The 19400-nt window shown below is 35.1% G+C and overlaps 1 protein-coding gene across 1 annotated transcript in view; it reads right to left on the bottom strand.

The window, feature by feature from the left end:
* CEP128 (centrosomal protein 128) overlaps positions 1-19400 on the bottom strand; it is a 428651-nt gene that overhangs the window by 307248 nt on the left and 102003 nt on the right. Inside the window, exons 12-15 of the mRNA XM_053602694.1 lie at positions 9392-9478; positions 7356-7430; positions 4147-4276; positions 1075-1226 (exon numbers count right to left, since the gene is read on the bottom strand). Of these exons, the coding sequence (XP_053458669.1) occupies positions 1075-1226; positions 4147-4276; positions 7356-7430; positions 9392-9478 (444 nt within the window). The remainder of the gene's footprint in view (positions 1-1074; positions 1227-4146; positions 4277-7355; positions 7431-9391; positions 9479-19400) is intronic.

Raw genomic sequence — 19400 nt, 5'->3', positions numbered from 1 at the left:
CACCAATTTTCTACCTTTCATTATAATTTTGGAAATCCTTCAATTGCTACTTATTACAATTAGAACACAGCTTCCCTAATAAAAACAGATACACGGGAGGATTGATACATATCTATTTCCAAATGTGTCATCCATATTTGATCTAATTTGCATAATTATGATTTGAATTAAGCTATTTCCTTTTATGAGGTCCTTCCCTTTGATTTTTAATATATTCTGATAATTAGTTCACCTACGCTAGATAAAAAGGAGGCAGCAAATGATAGCTGCCTACTACTCACACTTCATTCATGAAGACTGCATCATACATGATCACTACATAACACTGATTTAATGGAGTCATCACAACTTTACTTCATTTGAAAACTTATAGTATGGTTCCAAAGAAGAAATAGTAATAATACTTCCTTGCTATTTTTTCTGCCCAGTTTGCCCCCAAAACAAATGACAATTCACTGTTCTCTCAGATAAGAAAGGTCCCTGCTGTCTGTAGGAAGGGCCCACCTGCTACTAGAACAAAAATATTTTCAAATTGAATAACAGCAAAATATTTTACTACAAAATAATAGTGGAAAACAATCCAGTTCCCTGGCTTTGGGGTCCCAAATGAAATAGAAATGAATTCATAGGATTTCTACATAGTATATCCTACATAGAAGCAAATTCATCATAACATGACTTTACATTATCTATACTCAAACTAGAGTTCACAAACTAAACCATGTATGTTAAAATTTCACTAAGCAGGCTCGGCACCTGTAGCTCAGTGAGTAGAGCACGAGCCACATACACACCAAGGCTGGCGGGTTCGAGCCTGGCCCAGGCTGGCTAAACAACAATGACAACTGCAACCAAAAAATAGCCAGGCATTGTGGTGGGCACCTGTAGTCCCAGCTACTTGGGAGGCTGAGTCAAGAGAATCGCTTATGCCCAAGAGTTGGAGGTTGCCACGGCATTCTACTGAGGGTGACACAGTGAGACTTTGTCACAGAAAAAAAAAAAAAAATTCACTAAGCAATTCTATGCAATAAAATTAAACGCTTTGAAATGCAGCTTAAAAAAGGGCAAAGTCACCTCCACTTGTGCTGCCAACTTTGCTTTCTCCTTGTCCTTGTGCTCCATGCACCGCTTCACTTCCTCTAACTCAGACGCCATTGCATTGAAGTCCAGGTGCACTCTCAGACCTGATATCTTCTTCTCCAGATCCTGTTTTTCCCGCTCGATCCCTGCAAAGAGAAAATGTAAAGCTTAGTAGTTGTTCTTAATACACAGGATAATGTACTTTCAAATGGTACTGAACCCTGATGTTTTAATATTCTAGCTAAATTAATCCACTCATTGGCACTGTCGTTCAACAGATACTATATATACATTGTCACATCATCCAATATTATTCCACTTTGTGGCTAAAACTTGAAATGTTATATGATGTCTAGTACAAATTATTTCAGGAAAATCCTACATATTTTTTTCTTTAATTTTCTTCTTGTCTCTAGAATATCTCCAAATAGTAAAACAAAACATAAGAACTGTCAACTAAGCTACTCCACCTAACTAAAATTAGTAAAATTTACCATAACAAAATGCTTTTCTTGCAACATAAACTAAAAATGATGTTGTTAAATCTGACTGTGTATGACAACCAATTTACTAATTCTTTCCAATTCTGGAGACTATTACCGGGAATTATATCATTAGACAATGTATAAATTGACTCAGCATTTAATTCAACATGAAATAACTTCATTTATAATGCACAGGACACTATAATAACATCTTCTTCAAAAATAAAGATGAACAACATAAAAACTCACCCTAAAGAGCTTACTATATTCCTAGAGACAAAACATAAACTGGCCTGAGTCTAAGATGTTAACAATGGAAACATGCACTGTTGTTTTAAAACTTCCAGTTTTCTAGTGGTTTCCTTTCCAGAAAATACAGGAGAAAAAACAAAATGTGTCTAACAAACCAAATGCACATATCATTTATAAAATATGTCTCACCTTTAGAAATGTTGAAGTGTTCAAAAGTGAATGCACAGGAATAGGAGACAAGTGCATTTCAACAGCCTAAGTATTCTATAAAGATTAAAAATGCCATATTTGTTAAAAGAAAGTAAAGGATTACCTCATTGATAAGAGAACTTTCAGATTTTCTTAAAAACCTAGTAGTTACAAAAACTTAGATTTTTCTAGTTCTCAAAGATGTACACCAAAGACAACTAGATTTTATGAGGTATCAAAGCACATAACAAACATGCCAGAGTCTTTTTCCAACAATTCCTATGTGTTAATGAAATCTGATGAATAATCCAATAGTTTTGGAATTTTTTTTTTTTTTAAAGAAAGATGGAGACTTTACCTTTTTCATGTTTACATGGATGGAGCTAGAACATATTCTTCTTAGTAAAATATCTCAAGAACGGAAGAAAAAGTATCCAATGTACTCAGCCCTACTATGAAACTAATTTATGGCTTTCACATGAAAGCTATAACCCAGTTATAACCTAAGAATATGGGGAAGGGGGAAAGGGAGAGGAGGGGAGGGGGGAGGTTGGGTGGGGGGAGGGTAATTAGTAGGACCACACCTACAGTGCATCTTACAAGGGTACATGTGAAACTTACTAAATGTAGACTATAAAATGTCTTAACACAATAACTAAGAAAATGCCAGGAAGGCTATGTTAACCAGTGTGATGAAAATGTGTCAAAGGGTCTATAAAACCAGTGTACGGTGCCCCATGATTGCATTAATGTACACAGCTCTGATTTAATAATAAAAAAATAAATAAATAAAATTTAATAATTGATGTCAAATGATATTTAAATTGTAAAATCACACAAAACTTAAGTGAAAGTAATGGCAAACAAACAGATACATGCTTTGGTTTGGGACATGGCTGGTCTGCCCCAACCAAATCCCTCCTTGCGATCTGATCCCCAGTGTGGTAGTATCAGGAAGCAGGGCCCATGGGAGGTGTGTGGGTCATGGGGATTGATCCCTCAAGAATGGCTTAGTGCCTTGCCCTTCCTGTGGTAGTGAGTAGGTCTTGCTGTGCTGGGACTAGATTGGTTCTGGGGGAAAGGATTAGATCCCAAGAGAATGGGTTGTTACAAAGACAGGATGACCCTCTGCTTTGATCCCTCTTCACGCATGCTCACTTCCCCACCTTTGTCCTCCTTCACGATCTGATCCAACACAAAAGCTCTTGCCCAGAAGGTGGGCAGATGTTATGCGCTAAATAAACCTCTTTTCCTTATATATTACCTGGCCTCAGGCATTCCTTTATAGCAATACAAAATGGACTAACTCAGTGTATTGGGATAGCTTTATCAAAATTTCTCATCCATTGAAGATTATCTGGGAATAATTCTAGCTTAGGAACCATATAATGTTTGGGAAGCCTGGGCAAATATTTATCTTCCCTGAATTTAATAGTACATCCAAATGCTTACAAGAGTTTCTCCAATAATTCGGGCATTTCAGTAGGAAGCCTCATTATGGAAATAACATACAAGCTGAGCAATCTGGACTCACCTATTAGAAACCATTATAAAATCTCAACATTACCATTTTTTTTAAACCTAAACTGACACCCAGAATGATATTTCCACAATTTAAATTAACAACTCCACTGAGAAGGTATTCTATTATAACATATTTCAAATACAAAATATTCCCAATCCACGTAAGAAAAAGCCAGTGGCATGGCTTATAACCACTTCCAGAATGTGACTGGCTTTTGTCACCAATCTCCAGATAACAAAAAAGATAGGATCTTAATTTTAATTTTTCAAATACTGAAAACTGAGACAAGGAAAGTAAAAAATAAAGGGGCATTTAGAATCTAAGGACAAAGTACACACACAGTTAGGTATGAGAATAGGAGAACAGAAAAACTTCCACTATTACTTGTCAGGTTCTAGAAAGCCCCAGGGATGAGCATGTCTGACAACTGAAGTGGGTTTAGAAAACAGAAAAGACATTAAAATTAGATGCTAAATAACAATCAACTTGCCAGAAAACTTTGTAATAGATCATGAAATAGCATGAAATGAACATAACATAAGGAATGCAGTCATGAGAATAAAAAGTATTTTCTAAGAAGGACCAAAATAACCCACAAGTTATTTTGAATTATACCTCTCCTAAACCCCCAGTCAATTCCTTGTTCATCCTGATGGTTTGACTGTTGCTTGGAAATCGGAAATACTTGCTGTAAACCCTTTCGATCGCCCTCTGCTTTGTAAAGTTGTGCTCGTAGCTCTTCTATCTAAGTACGAAAGGTCAAAAGCAAACTTTTATTAGTTCAAAAATCAGGGAAAAAACTGAAAATACATGTTATTACAAAGTATTTCCCTGTGGGAAAAAAGTTACTTCTAACAGGCTATTGGAAACACAAGTTGAAACCAAGTTAATCCCTTTGTTACACCAAGCCCTCTGAACAGTTTTCCTGCTCCATTTCTTTATTCTTCCCATTCCTTCCACAAAGAATGAATGTCTTTTCCTTCTCTCTGCCCACTGTGACAAAGAATTTGACCACTATTTTTTAAATCTCTTATTTTGCCCTTAATCCACTCCACTGCTATTAACCCAAACCATCTCCAAGAGAGTAGGGTATGTTTTTCTCTGTTTCAAGTATTTTCTTTCATATGAATAGCACATTTTGATATCAAACAGTGCTTAAAATATGCAATAAATGCTGTTCAACAAATTATAAACTCTTTGAAGTCAAGAACTATATCCTTCACTTTATATTTCTAGAGTACCAAATTACCAAGTATATACCAGGTACTTCCTTAATGACCATTAAGCAAGTTAGCAGTGGCAAAAAGATTCAGCTGAAGTTGCTTTGACCACCTGAACAAAGAATTCTCTTGCTACAAAAACTGAAATTAGAGATTATAAATTCGAGTTCCAAAATAGCTGTAATGGAATTGGAAACAAATATAAAACTTCCAGAAAGAAAATCTGAACTCTGCCAAAATTAGTTCCATGTGATCACTGGCTGTAGAACAAAGTCAGTGAACATTTTTAAACATTTTGTGAAATAGGTGCTATGATGTATTTTCAGCACCAATTGTCAAAATGTAACACTCCTTCTAAACATCTATAATAACTGACATCTTTGTCTACCTGGCATATTATGTAGGTGAGTTATGTAACACACAACTCAAAACAGAAGAAGTTTGTATTAAATAAGTCTGAGAGGCAGTTAAGGTCCTATTTAGGTCATTAAATAGGAAATGTCCAATTTCAAATAAAAAGTTTATTAGATCTCATAGAAAAAGCAATACAACTTATCAAAGTATGCACCTAATCTATCAACATTTTTGGCATCTTAACTAGCTTGTTTATGACAGCAGTGAAGAGGGCTGAAGAGTATGAGTGGTGATAAAACCACGAAAGGTAGGCTTGGTGCCCGTAGCACAGTGGTTAAGCTGCCAACCACTTACACCGAGGCTGGCCACTTACACCTGGCCAGGCCAGCTAAACAACAATGACAACGCCAACAAAAAATAGCCAGGCTACTGTTGAGTGCCTATAGTCCCTACAGTCCCAGCGACTTGGGAGGCTGAGGCAAGAGAATCTCTTAAGCCTAAGAGTTTGAGGTTGCTATGAGCTGTAGCGTGATGGAACTCTATCAAGGGCGACATAATGACACTATGTCTCAAAAAGAAAAAAAATTCACGATAGGTATTTTCCATAGCTTGTTAAGAATTGAATATTTTTCCTTATGAGAAGTAGTCCAAAGCCCAAAAAAAAGTGGTAAATAGTGCAAGGTCTGGTGTACATGGTGGACAACAGAGAGTTTCCAAGTCCAGATTCTGTAGTTTGAGCAGCGTTGTGCGACAGGTGGTCAAGGTTGTCTTGACTGAAAGACCAATCTTGGTTGCTTAATCACAAGCATCCTCATCATTTCATACAGTTGCTCAGAGCAGACATCGGCTATAATCGATAGTCCAGGATTCATTTCGCTATACTGGATAATACCCGCTCTGGATGACCAGACACCATTAGCCTTTTTTTTGATGAATATTTGGTTTTGGACTGTGTTTTGGCACTTCTTATTTATCCAAACATTGTGCCAAATACTGATTCTCAAAAAGAATCCATTTTTCATTACATGTAACAATGTAGTGTAGAAATGGCTCAACTTTTTGCCATAACACCAAAGAAAGGTAAATTCAGAGATTTCTCTTCTGATGCTCACTTAATTCATGCAGAACTCAAGTATCCAGCTTCTTTACCTTGTCAATTTATTTCAAATGGTCAAATATAACTGGACTAGTAAAATCAAACTTTGCTGATAATTCACACATAGGTTGAAATAGATTCGCTTCCAATACAGCTTTCAACTCAACATTATCAACCTTAGTCTCAGGTCAGCCATGTGACTCATTTTCAAGATTAAAATCACCAGAATGGAACTTCTCAAACCACTGAGGTACTCTGTATTCATTAGCCACATCCTTCCCAAACACTTTATTGATATTTTGAGTTGTCTGTGCTGCATTGGTTCTGCAGAAGTACTCATATTAAAAAATGTCATGAATTTTTTACTTATCCATGGTTCCACAAAAATTAGTCTAAAAAAAAATCTGAAAGATAATCACAAGCCAAAATGTGCTTTTGAAAGAATGAAAATGTACCTCCACAATAAAAATAAAACAAGAGTCAAAATGAAATGCCAGAGATATCAACTGTCAAAGTTAGTACTTAAGGAAACCAGACGTTTCACACTTAATAGAAACCCATATACAATGTACATAGTTGGCTTTTTAAGGTTATGGAACTTTAACTAGCAGAAGCTCCAAACTCCCATTATGGGCTAGTGGACTGCAAAATGTTATGCTTAAAAATTAAGCCGTATCTCTGATCACAAGAGGCCATGTAGCATCTTAAAAACATGAGTAAAAGACAATGATGTATTCACAGTGACTTGAAGATGCAAAGGTCTGTGTTATGCATTTTACTTCCTCTTTTACTGCCAATGCCTCCTTAAATAAAATTAAGCTAAAATAATAATAAAATAAATAAATAAAATTAAGTTCCTGGGAAAATTTTATCTTACACATCCAGTCTTTCTTTTATGCTGCTCATGCTCAGAGAGATAGCTAGTAAATTCCAGCAGCAATCAGCAAGCTGCACTGTCACAGTGGGACCTTCAGGCAGCGCTGTGCGCCAGCTTTCTCTGAAAGTTCCTGAAAGGATTTCATCTTTTGCTTATGTGTGCTAATATACAATCCTTAGGAAAAAATATTTCTAGACAAAATTTTTTCCTTCCAAAAAGACATTTGGAGAATGTATGATTTAATGAAAAGCATATTATCATAGTGTTATAGACTTACCTGTTGTAAAAGTGTTTCTCTGTTGCCTTCTGATTCACTCAATAACCTTCTAGATAGCTCCAACTCTTGTTCAAGCTAGAGTTTCAAAAAAGAATAAAGAAAATATTCTAAATGACATTAGGGACACATTTCAAGGCAGTCAACAAGTATTGCTGGCCTCAAATCACATTACTTTTTGAAAGACAAATTTTATTTTTTTTTTTTCCTTTTTTTTTTTTTATTGTTGGGGATTCATTGAGGGTACAATAAGCCAGGTTACACTGATTGCAATTGTTAGGTAAAGTCCCTCTTGCAATCATGTCTTGCCCCCATAAAGTGTGACACACACCAAGGCCCCACCCACCTCCCTCCTTCCCTCTTTCTGTTTCCCCCCCATAACCATAATTGTCATTAATTGTCCTCATATCAAAATTGAGTACATAGGACTCATGCTTCTCCATTCTTGTGATGCTTTACTAAGAATAATGTCTTCCACGTCCATCCAGGTTAATACGAATAATGTAAAGTCTCCATTTTTTTTAACGGCTGAATAGTATTCCATGGTATACATATACCACAGCTTGGTAATCCATTCCTGGGTTGGTGGGCATTTAGGCTGTTTCCACATTTTGGCGATTGTAAATTGAGCTGCAATAAGCAGTCTAGTACAAGTGTCCTTATGATAAAAGGATTTTTTTCCTTCTGGGTAGATGCCCAGTAATGGGATTGCAGGATCAAATGGGAGGTCTAGCTTGAGTGCTTTGAGGTTTCTCCATACTTCCTTCCAGAAAGGTTGTACTAGTTTGCAGTCCCACCAGCAGTGTACAAGTGTTCCCTTCTCTCCACATCCACGCCAGCATCTGCAGTTTTGAGATTTTGTGATGTGGGCCATTCTCACTGGGGTTAGATGATATCTCAGGGTTGTTTGATTTGCATTTCTCTAATATATAGAGATGATGAACATTTTTTCATGTGTTTGTTAGCCATTCGTCTGTCGTCTTTAGAGAAAGTTCTATTCATGTCTCTTGCCCATTGATATAAGGGATTGTTGGCTTTTTTCATGTGGATTAATTTGAGTTCTCTATAGATCCTAGTTATCAAGCTTTTGTCTGATTGAAAATATGCAAATATCCTTTCCCATTGTGTAGGTTGTCTCTTTGCTTTGGTTATTGTCTCCTTAGCTGTACAGAAGCTTTTCAGTTTAATGAAATGTCTATACTTCCTAAAGCAATCTACCTATTCAATGCCATTCCTATCAAAATACCAACATCGTACTTTCAAGATTTGGAAAAAATGATTCTGCGTTTTGTATGGAACTGGAAAAAACCCCGTATAGCTAAGGCAGTTCTCTGTAACAAAAATAAAGCTGGGGGCATCAGCATACCAGATTTTAGTCTGTACTACAAAGCCATAGTGCTCAAGACAGCATGGTACTGGCACAAAAACAGAGACATAGACACTTGGAATCGAATTGAAAACCAAGAAATGAAACTAACATTTTACAACCACCTAATCTTTGATAAACCAAACAAGAACATACCTTGGGGGAAAGACTCCCTATTCAATAAATGGTGTTGGGAGAACTGGATGTCTACATGTAAAAGACTGAAACTGGACCCACACCTTTCCCCACTCACAAAAATTGACTCAAGATGGATAAAGGACTTAAATTTAAGGCATGAAACAATAAAAATCCTCCAAGAAAGCATAGGAAAAACACTGGAAGATATTGGCCTGGGGGAAGACTTCATGAAGAAGACTGCCATGGCAATTGCAACAACAACAAAAATAAACAAATGGGACTTCATTAAACTGAAAGACAAATTTTAAAATCCTGCATGACTTGTGCCTTCTTCCTTCTTTCCTTGGGACACCATGCCATTCTTTTGTCCCTTTCTCTCCCCCTCATCTTCCCTTCTCTCACTCCCTGCTCTCTACTCTCCTCTCTCTCTCTTTCTCATTTCCCCCCATGACTCTCTTCCCTCTAATATAAAATGTACTTACACTTTCATATTCTAAAAGCAAGAAATAAAAATAATAAGCAAATAAAATCTTACTTGATTCTTCTCAGTCTCAGTTTGCCTTAACTTATTTTTCATTGCTCCCTCATTCTCATCTGCTTTAGCTTCTTGTTTCTTCAGAGCCTAGAATGAAAGAGATGGAAAAAAATGTACTATTCCAAAATATGTTTGAAAGTGGAAGTCCCCACTAGGATTCACTATTGATTTATCAGGCTGAGGACAATATATAAGTTGCACAAAATCTGTGAATAAATTGCAACCTGCTTATTCACTAAAACCTTAAGAACACTTCAGTAGGGATAAAATATAAACAACTTCCTGATCCTCCTAATTTTCATTTAGTTTCATTTTTCCCCGCCTAGATAGCTAATAGTTTCCTTGAAAACAAACAAAGCTCACCACTCGATGAAATAATAGTATTTAGGAGTAATATGAGCTATTCAACTATTTAGACAAATTACCAAAAACTAGCTAGTTTATCAAATTATGAAAAAAATGCTAACTGGATAATAACAGGCTTATTGCATCATTACTATACATATGACATTTTTTTTTTAATTTTTTTATTAAATCATAACTGTATACAATGATATGATTATGGGGCATCATACACTCACTACATAAACCATTTGACACATTTTTATCACAGTGGTTAACATAGCCTTTCCGGCGTTATCTCAGTTACTGTGCCAAAACATTTACATTCTACATTTACCAAGTTTCGCAAATACCCCTGTAATATGCACCACAGGTGTGATCCCACCTATTCCCCTCCCTCTACCCACCCCCCCCTTTCCCACTTCCCCCTATTGTTAAGTTGTAGCTGGGTTATAGCTTTCATGTGAGAGTCCCAAATTAGTTTCATAGTAGGGCTGTGTACATTGGGTATTTTTTCTTCCATTCTTGGGATACTTTACTAAGAAGAATATGTTCCAGCTCCATCCATGTAAACATGAAAGAGGTAAAGTCTCCATCTTTCTTTAAGGCTGCATAGTATTCCATGGTATACATATACCACAATTTCTTAATCCATTCGTGGATCGATGGGCATTTGGGCTTTTTCCATGACTTAGCTATTATGAATTGGGCTGCAATAAACATTCTGGTACAAATATCTTTGTTATGTTGTGATTTTTGGTCTTCTGGGTATATGTCCAGCTACATATGACATTTTATCACAACACAAAACTGGTTCTTCAAACTATAGTTCACATAGAAATTCTTTCCTGCTGGTTCCCGTCTTTAACAAACTAGGAAAAAAGAACTTTCAGAAAATACAAATACCAAAAGTTAATGACACTGAAACAAAAGTGTTTATGTTCATACATAAAATACTGTGTATTACGTTAATTTGTTTCTATGTTCGTACAAAGTCGAATTTAAGAAAAAAACTATACTTGGAGCGATCTTTCATGACGCCTGAAATGCACTCCATTTGTTTAAAATTTTTGAGAATTTTAACATTTTGACTTAGCAAGGTGCATATACAAAGGCCATTCCAAATGGAGAAAAGCCAGGTTGTCAGAAGCCTTTTCTAACAAGATCAATAGAAGGAAAAAAAAAAAAAAAAAACTTTCAGGTAAACAGAAAAATACATAAAAACTACTTTGATGAAAGTATGCTCAATCATAATCAATTTCATTCACTTACACATTTGACAAATACTTTCTACATGCACTTACTATGTGTCAGACACTGTGCTAGGACTGTTAATACATGTGTATATAAATAAGCATGGCCCCTACCCATGAGATCACAGCTCCCTCTGCCATTTTCTCACAAATAAAATAGAAATTGAGTAAAAAGGCATAGAAGTATCATCAAAGTGAAAACTGATTTGAATATAAAATTATAACACTTTTATAGAATAAGTAAATACATTACATATATTAAATATACACATTTAATCCTCATGACAATTCCATGAGTTATTATTAAGCCCATTTTACTAAGGGAGATATTGGGGCATGCAGGGTTGAATAACTTGCCCAAGGTTACCCAGCTAGTGACAGAGACAAGATATAGATTCCAGCTGCGTGCCTTTAATCACTGAGTGGCACTGCTTCTCCACATTGAAATAATAATACCAACTTTCTTGGGCAGTGGGGAAGACTAAACAGTTGTTACTTGGAAAGCACATATAGATAACACTGCATAACAACTTTGAAATAAAAGACAGCTATTATTATTACTGCATTACTGATGTTGATATAGTATTACAAATCATAATGTCTGTCAAGTAAATAACATGATTCTGATGTTTAATGTTTGCTCTTTATTGTAGGGTAAGTGGAATTTATAATAATAATATTTAATTCTGTATGCATAAATTATTCAATTTTAGCAGGTGGGATATGTTTATAAATTTTTCCCAAATAATATTATCCTAGAAACTTAAAAATTACTGCTAGCATCTCTTTTTCCATGCTTCCTCGGTCTTTCCCCATCCAATTGTGTGTGACAGAAGTATGAAGAAAAAGATAATGAAGAAGCTATTGCTACAATTTTAATTAATTCATTTTATAATTTTTTTTTTTTTTTTTGAGACAGTCTCACTCTGTTGCCCTCGGTAGAGTGCCGTGGCACTACACTCACAGCAACCTCAAACTCTTGGGCTTAAACGATTCTCTTGCCTCAGCCTCCCAAGTAGCTGGGACAACAGGCACCACCACAACACCTGGCTATTTTTTTGTTGCAGCTGTCATAGTTGTTTAGCTGGCCCGGGCCAGGTTCGAATCCACCAGCCTCAGTGCATGTGGCTGGAGCCATAACCACTGTGCTACAGGCACCGAGCCCATTTTGTAAATTTTTGAACTGTCTTATTCTACATCATCATTCCAACCTAGCTCTATTTTTAATGAGTTAAACTTAATCAGTTATCCTTCTTTTCAATATTTTTTTGTCTTTTTTTTAACTCAATCTAACACATGATTCAATACTACTTTATCATTCTAAAAACCAGTGTAAGGTTTTCCATAAAGGACAATTAGAAGGAAGACTCCAGGCAGTTGACAAGTTTCATCAAATGATAGGCAGCCTCCACTCTGGGTTTCAAACTCCTGAGTGGAAGTCACTCCAAATGAGTATTCAGCAAAGGTTCACCCAAGCCAGGTGAGGTCTTTTGAGGATACAACAGAAAAAGGGGACAGGAGAAAACAACTTCAAACAAGCAGGGCTTGTCCCAAATGCAAGAGCCATTCCAAAGCTGAGTTCAAAACCTAACTTGGAAGATTCTGCAGCCTTCAACCAGTAGCTGCTAATATGAAATGATCCTTCCAATGTGATTTTGTGTATCTCTTCTTATTTCAAATTATTTCCTCCTCCTCTCTCTGCTTGCTGATATAAAAACATGAGTCACCTGCTGAACTTTTAAAATTGACAGCCTTGTGCTATAACTCTTGAGTTTAACTTACTTAAGAATTTGAAGGCCAGGCATTGTGACTCTTGCTTATAATGCTAGCACTCAGAGAGGCTGAGGTGAGTGAATCTCCTGGGTTCAGGAGTTCGAAACCAGCCTAAGCAAAAGCGAGACCCTGTCTCTACCAAAAATAGAAAAACTAGCCAGGTGTTGTGGTGGGCTGAGGCAAGAGGATCTCTCGAGCCCAAAAGTTTGAGGTTGCTGTGAGCTGACGCCATGGCAGCACTCTAACCAAGGGGACAGAATGAGACTCTATCTCAAAAAAGAGAAAGAAAAAAAAATTGAACCCCAAAAATTATCCACAGAAGGAATTTTTCCAGTTTCCTAACAGAAATTAGTCCATTTCTGAGCTTTTCCCATAATTTACAAACATTAAATTTTGAAAATCTATAACATCTTACATTGAAAAATAAGAGACTTATTACTATTTCCCAAGAGTTCACTGTATTTTAATTAATATGTATGTGCATATATATGTGCACAATTATTTGTGCTTATTTAAATAGACACTCAGAATAAACACTGAAAATTTTACTTGAGTCAAAATAATCATCATTTACCCAGATGCTTCCATTTCTAGATAGTAATACAAAAGTTTCCAGGTCACTATGGTGTAAGTATGGTGTTCCAGAAGGCCAAACACCTTGTCTGTTATAGTCACATTATTTCTATCTAAGATATTACTGGGCACATATTAGGCAGTAAACTAATCATTTTGAATGTATAAATACGTATCTCTTACAATCTCTGACAATTTCACTTTCAAACTAGCAAAATATGTCCTTCACATACTAGAAGGTTCTCCAGTGATGTTGAAAAATAAAAATTTTTTAGTTTAAGTCAAAGAGGTCAAACCTTTTCCTATTTTCAGAACTGATCACTTTAGTCTTTTCTTCAGGAAAATAATCTCCTGAATGGGTTCTAAATCTCCGTTATGAAATAATTTCATGTTTACAAAAGAGTTGTCAGGATACCTCAGAGTTCCCACATACACTTCACACAGCTTTCCCCAAAATTAGTATCTTACATAACCGTAGTACCTTTACTGTATAATGCATAAGACCTAAACATTGTTACAAACTATTATTATTCTACAGCCTTTATTCAAATGTTACTAGATGTTGCACTAGTGTCTCTTTCGTTCCCATTCACGTTGTATTTAGTCAGTTTGTCTCCTTAGGCTCCTGTGATGTATGAAAATTTCTCAGACTTTTCCTTGTCTTTTTTCACCTTAACATCTTAAAGGCTATTAGTCAGGTACTTTGTAGAACGTTCCTCAGTCTGGGTTCGTCTGATGTCTTCTTATGACTAGACAGAGCTTATAAATTTAGAGGAAGGATATCACAGAGTTGCAGTGCCCCTCTCACTGCGTCACATTGTAGTGTACGTGATGTCAACCTCACTCATGATCAGTGAGGTTAACCTTCAACGCTCAAGAAAAGGTTATGTCTGCCCAGTTTACCTACAATAAAGTTTGTATTCTTCCCTTTCCATGTATTTATTAGAAGAGAGTCACTAAGTGCAGCCCACACTTGAGGAGAAAAATTAAGTTCTATCTCCCAGAAGAAGAGTATCAAAGAATGTGCTGAAATGTTAAAACTGCCAGACTAATGAACACATATAGGAGGAGATACTTTCAGACTCAATAAGTATAGTTAAAAGTTTTACCCACTGACTTCAGCTCACAGCCAGACCCATAGTTGACTACAGCAGCTATTTGGTCTTTCTTAGTCTAAAAAATTTCCCTCCTTCAGACCTTACAGTCTAATGCAACCCAGATTCCTACCAAGTTGACTCACAGACCAGTGTCTGCCAATAAGTAGAATGCTGACCCTCGCAACATGAGCCTCAAAAAAATCTGCTTATCTTGAAAACATTAGTGAGTGATCTAGAATTCACATGAGACTACATAAGCAATTGGAATAAACTACTCAAAGCTCCATCAAACATGACGTTTCTCGTAATTGTCCTAGGCTACTCTACCAACCAGCAATTCTCCTTCCTCTCTGGTCACCTACGTCATGTCCAGTCTCATTATTGGGTTTCTCTGCAGCTGCTGGACCTTCCCACAGGCTGATGAAGAGCAATTTACCTCTAGCCCAGTTCTCAATTCCAAACGTATTAACCACACTTAACACTGCAACTTCCCCATCCTATAAATAAAGAACTCATCACTTACCAGAATCCAATCCACATGGTAGGGCAATGTGGAAAATAATTATCTTCATTCTCACAGTAAAAGGTATTTATTCCAATCTTCATTTCTTATAATTAATATAAACATTAATGATTTTACTTGGTGTTAAAGAAATGAAAATAAGCAAAACTTTACTCAAATTGTGTTTTATAGAACACAGAATTATACCCGATAAAAACATAATTCTTCTGAAAGTCAACTGTATTTTTTTTTAAAAATCCACCTTTCCATATGGAGTTGAATTCTCTTGGATGCTTAGAAATTTGCTAAAATAATCTTGTATTGCTCCTTTTTTTCCTCACTTTTCATCTTCAACACCTTAGCGGTTACTTATATTACTTTTCCAAAATAATATACTTTTCTATTATAACTATAATTGCTACCTAAAACTTTAATATTCCCCTTTTATATTTCTCTTTTTGCTGTATAAAAATACATGTCTTAGAAAATTTAGTCCATGACAATTTAAATCCTATCTTTTATAGTAGATGGTCAACAGTAAAGTATTGAGGAGCACCCGAAGCACATTACATTTCCACTGTATCTTCTAGAAATGCCACTATTTTGCACAATCTCTCTGCTTTCTGTATGACACGAGTCAGTAAACAAGAATACAGAGATGCAGTATTCTAGCCTAGAATATTAAACTAATTGTTCTATATTACTAGTTTCAAATGAAAGGCAAAGAAAGAAAATCCAACTCTTATGACCTATTAAATATATACTGAAGCACTTTAAAGTTCTGAAAACAAAGATAACACACACATGAAACATTTTAAAAATTAAATAAACCAAAATTACAAGCCATTTCCTTAAACTGTAATAATAAACTTTAACTCATTTGCTATCTTTTTTAGGGGTGTAAGCCTGCACTGAATTTCTTTTCCATTTGACTTAGATCAAGCAACTTAGAATTATATTAAAACTGACTCAGTAATAGCAGTTATAAAAGGAGGGGGGAAAAAAATCACATGCCAATGAATTTCTATTACTATGTTATTTTGCCCTTTAAAGCTTGTTTTTTTCTTAAGAGCAGTTTAGCTATAAAGCGATCATGTGCCCTGCTCCAAGATTCAGGCTGCCTTTTACATGTCTCAGTTCACAGACACAACACTGAGCCTAACACAGGGTCTCTGGGGCATTTAAGTCTTTAATAATAACAATTTTTCTTTTTTTCCTTAAGTGTACCAATTTCCATTAAAAAGACTCATAAACTGAGTAGTATATTACTTCAGCTCTTTAGAGGTAGATAATTCTAAACTCTCACAGGTATATATAATCAAAAAAAATGCAGCCTTTCCTTTAGAGAAGAGTGGAAAGGGTAAAAGAAAAATGTTTATAGACTTCTCACTTAACCATAAAAATCTCTACAACTTTGACAATAGATATGTTTAGCAAGAAGCTCTAACAGATAACACATTCAAAGATGTAGAACAAATAGGGAATTAAAGGCCCTTTGTCTACTTTAAATGGACCAGCAAGCTTGATTAAAAATAATGGCAATGGAATGAAATAAAGATCACATGTTAACTCCCACACAGGCCAATGAAATTTCCAGAGAGAAATTATAAACTATCCCAACTCATCCTAATTACTTGGCAGTGCTACAGTTGCATGACTTTTGTCACAAGGGAAAGAATATGTAGCTGATTCACTAGTAAATCAACAAGACTATAGACAATCAGGTCAGTGCTCATATCAAACAGGTCAGAATCATCATAATTGGAGGTCAGATTTTTTTTTTTCAGTAAAAATAAAGAATAAAGAAGTTATAGCACTGAAATTAAAAAAAATTAGAAGACAGCCTTATAATATTTTTATAATTAAATTCTTCGTGTAGGCATAAAAGTCAGTGAACAAATATTTTAAGCTTCACAGAACTCAATGAGATACTGACCCAAATTCAACCAGAGGAACTATAAATTGGCGTTACAAGTTGTTTATATTTATGTGCATTAAAATTTTTAAATAGCTTTAAGGACATTTGTTATATTTCAAATCAAGCAAAAACTTTATTAAGTACTCAGTATGTATATAACACTATGATGGACACTCTAAATAGAATTTTTTTTGAAAAATGGAAATCTAGTGTTTATCTCCAAAATTCTCTTTGAAAACCTAAACACAGCTCTAAAGCCATCAAGTCACAATAGAAAAATACATGTTTTGAAATGCAATATATATGTATAATATATATACAGGATTTTATTGCTGAGAACTACTCATTTAAGTTAGCATAGATTTTAATTCTGTCAAGTTCTATGAATTTCTATTTTAAAATTTTTGTTTATAATTTTTATAGGTACATACTAGTTGTATAAATGTATAAGATATGTGCGATTTTTTGATATGGGCACAGTGTGTATTAACCAAATCAGGGTAATTGGTACCTATCACCACATTCATTATCATTTCTCTGAGTTACAAATATTCCAACTTTCTTCTTCATACTTCTTTTAAAGTATACCCTAACTTATTGTTGACTGTAGTCACTGTATTATTCTATCACATATCGCTCATTCTATCTAACTTTCTAACTGTATTTTTCAACCATTAATCACCCTCACTTTATCCCCCCTCTCCACTACCCTTTCTAGTATCTGGTAACCATCCTTCTAATCTTTGTCTCCATGAGATCGATTGTTTTAATATTTAGCTCCCACATGTGAGTGAGAACATGTGAGGTTCTAAATTCTGCTTTTTCTCAAACCAAGTTAGAGATTCCTCCCCCATGAGAGCTAGCTAAAGTCATGGAAAATTTTAGCCTTTAAGTTCATCCAGTTGGGGATTATCTGTGCCAACAAAAACCAAAACAAATAAAAAAAAAATTAAGTTTCTTTTCTAGGCAGAAAACAATGCATTTATTTTCTAAATCCCTGAACCAACATCTAAGTCAAAAATAGCTAGGTGGATATTATTTAAATTGTTAAAAGAAATTTATTTTTCAGCCATCACCAAGGAAAGAAAATCCTATACCAACAACAACACTAAAAAAAATAAAAATAAAATAAAAAAATAAAAAGCCCTCCCCTACCAAAAAAAAAAAAAAACTCCAACCCTTTGGTCAATGAAACTACTTGATGGAAGTCCAAAAGGAATTCAATATTGATAGTGCTATGCTACTATGATACTATACAGATTTAAGGTATATCAAAGTAAGGGAAAATTTTCAAAACCTTGCTGCCAAGTGCACTGTGTGTATTTTCCAGATGGAAATGAAAAGCACATAATGAGTAAAATCACAAGATGCAACTATTCCTGTTTCTCAAAGGGTGATACCCAATATCATGTAGTTAAGTAGGATTTATCAGAAGTTAAATATTATTTCTAATAATAATTGTAATCTCTAATAATGTTCTTTAAAAATACCTGAGGTTTTCAAACATAAAACTCAACATTTCTCTTTAAGAATGGCCTAGATGTCTTTTTCTTATTCTTATGATAAAATGTTTATTATTTCAGGAATCCACAAGGGTTCTTATAAAAATTACTGAGGTAGGATAGACGGGTACTTTTTGCCGACCTATTTTTCTAATGAACAAGCAAACTTCTCAGTTCCACCTGGTCCATATTTATGGCGTCCATCACTGTCTAACCACCTGGGGCCACTGAAACCAAATAAGGTCATGGGTTCAGTCATCATAAAAGCCATGTGCCTTTGCTCTGTTCCAGGGCTACAGTCCTTACCCTACACCTAGCCAACAGCCACATGGAAAATAAGGCCAGAGACCACCAATTAACCAGCACAAATCCAGGACCATGACTATAAAAATAACTCAAAGGTAAAACCCCAGTTGACTAGTGTCAGGATTTCATTCTTTAAATATTATTAAATTTGCCCATCTGCAAAACAAAACCTTAATTACTGCATAAAAAGTCAGTATGCTGAAAAGACATACAAGTCTTTTAACTTCTTTAATTCAAAAGCAACAGTGGTAATGAGTATTATTCCCTAAAATGCCATTGCTTTTACTGGAACAGATTATATTTTTATGCAATCTTTTACTTAATAAAAATCTTGCAAGTAAAGTTAAATGTGAGCCCAACAAGTGCACTTTCCAGGATTTCCTTCAAAATCAAAAAGCAAATGCTCTTAGAGGAGGGTCTGTTTTTATCTGAGTTGTTTCCTCTCAAAAAAGAAATTCAATGTTTTATTAGAAACCAGAGTAATATGATACTTCATTTGACTTTCTAAATGCAGGACCACTGAGTTAGGATTGTTGACAAACAGTAGATCACAGATAATTATGGAAATTTAATTTAGAATTTTTCAAGTTTTATATATCTTTGAACAGAAAACCCCGTAAATATACAACATCTTTCATTATTTAGAGTTAGAGGATGTTGTTTTATGCCTTTGAGTTCAGGGTTTAAAAAAAAATTTTTTTTTACTGTTTTCTAATAAAAATAAAACAGTACTAAGTCAATGA

Source organism: Nycticebus coucang, chromosome 9 (genome assembly GCF_027406575.1).
Source record: "Nycticebus coucang isolate mNycCou1 chromosome 9, mNycCou1.pri, whole genome shotgun sequence".
NCBI classification, from domain to species: Eukaryota; Metazoa; Chordata; class Mammalia; order Primates; family Lorisidae; genus Nycticebus; species Nycticebus coucang.
The sequence above is the reverse complement of the archived record's forward strand: the minus strand, read 5'-3'. Positions and strand labels throughout refer to the sequence as shown.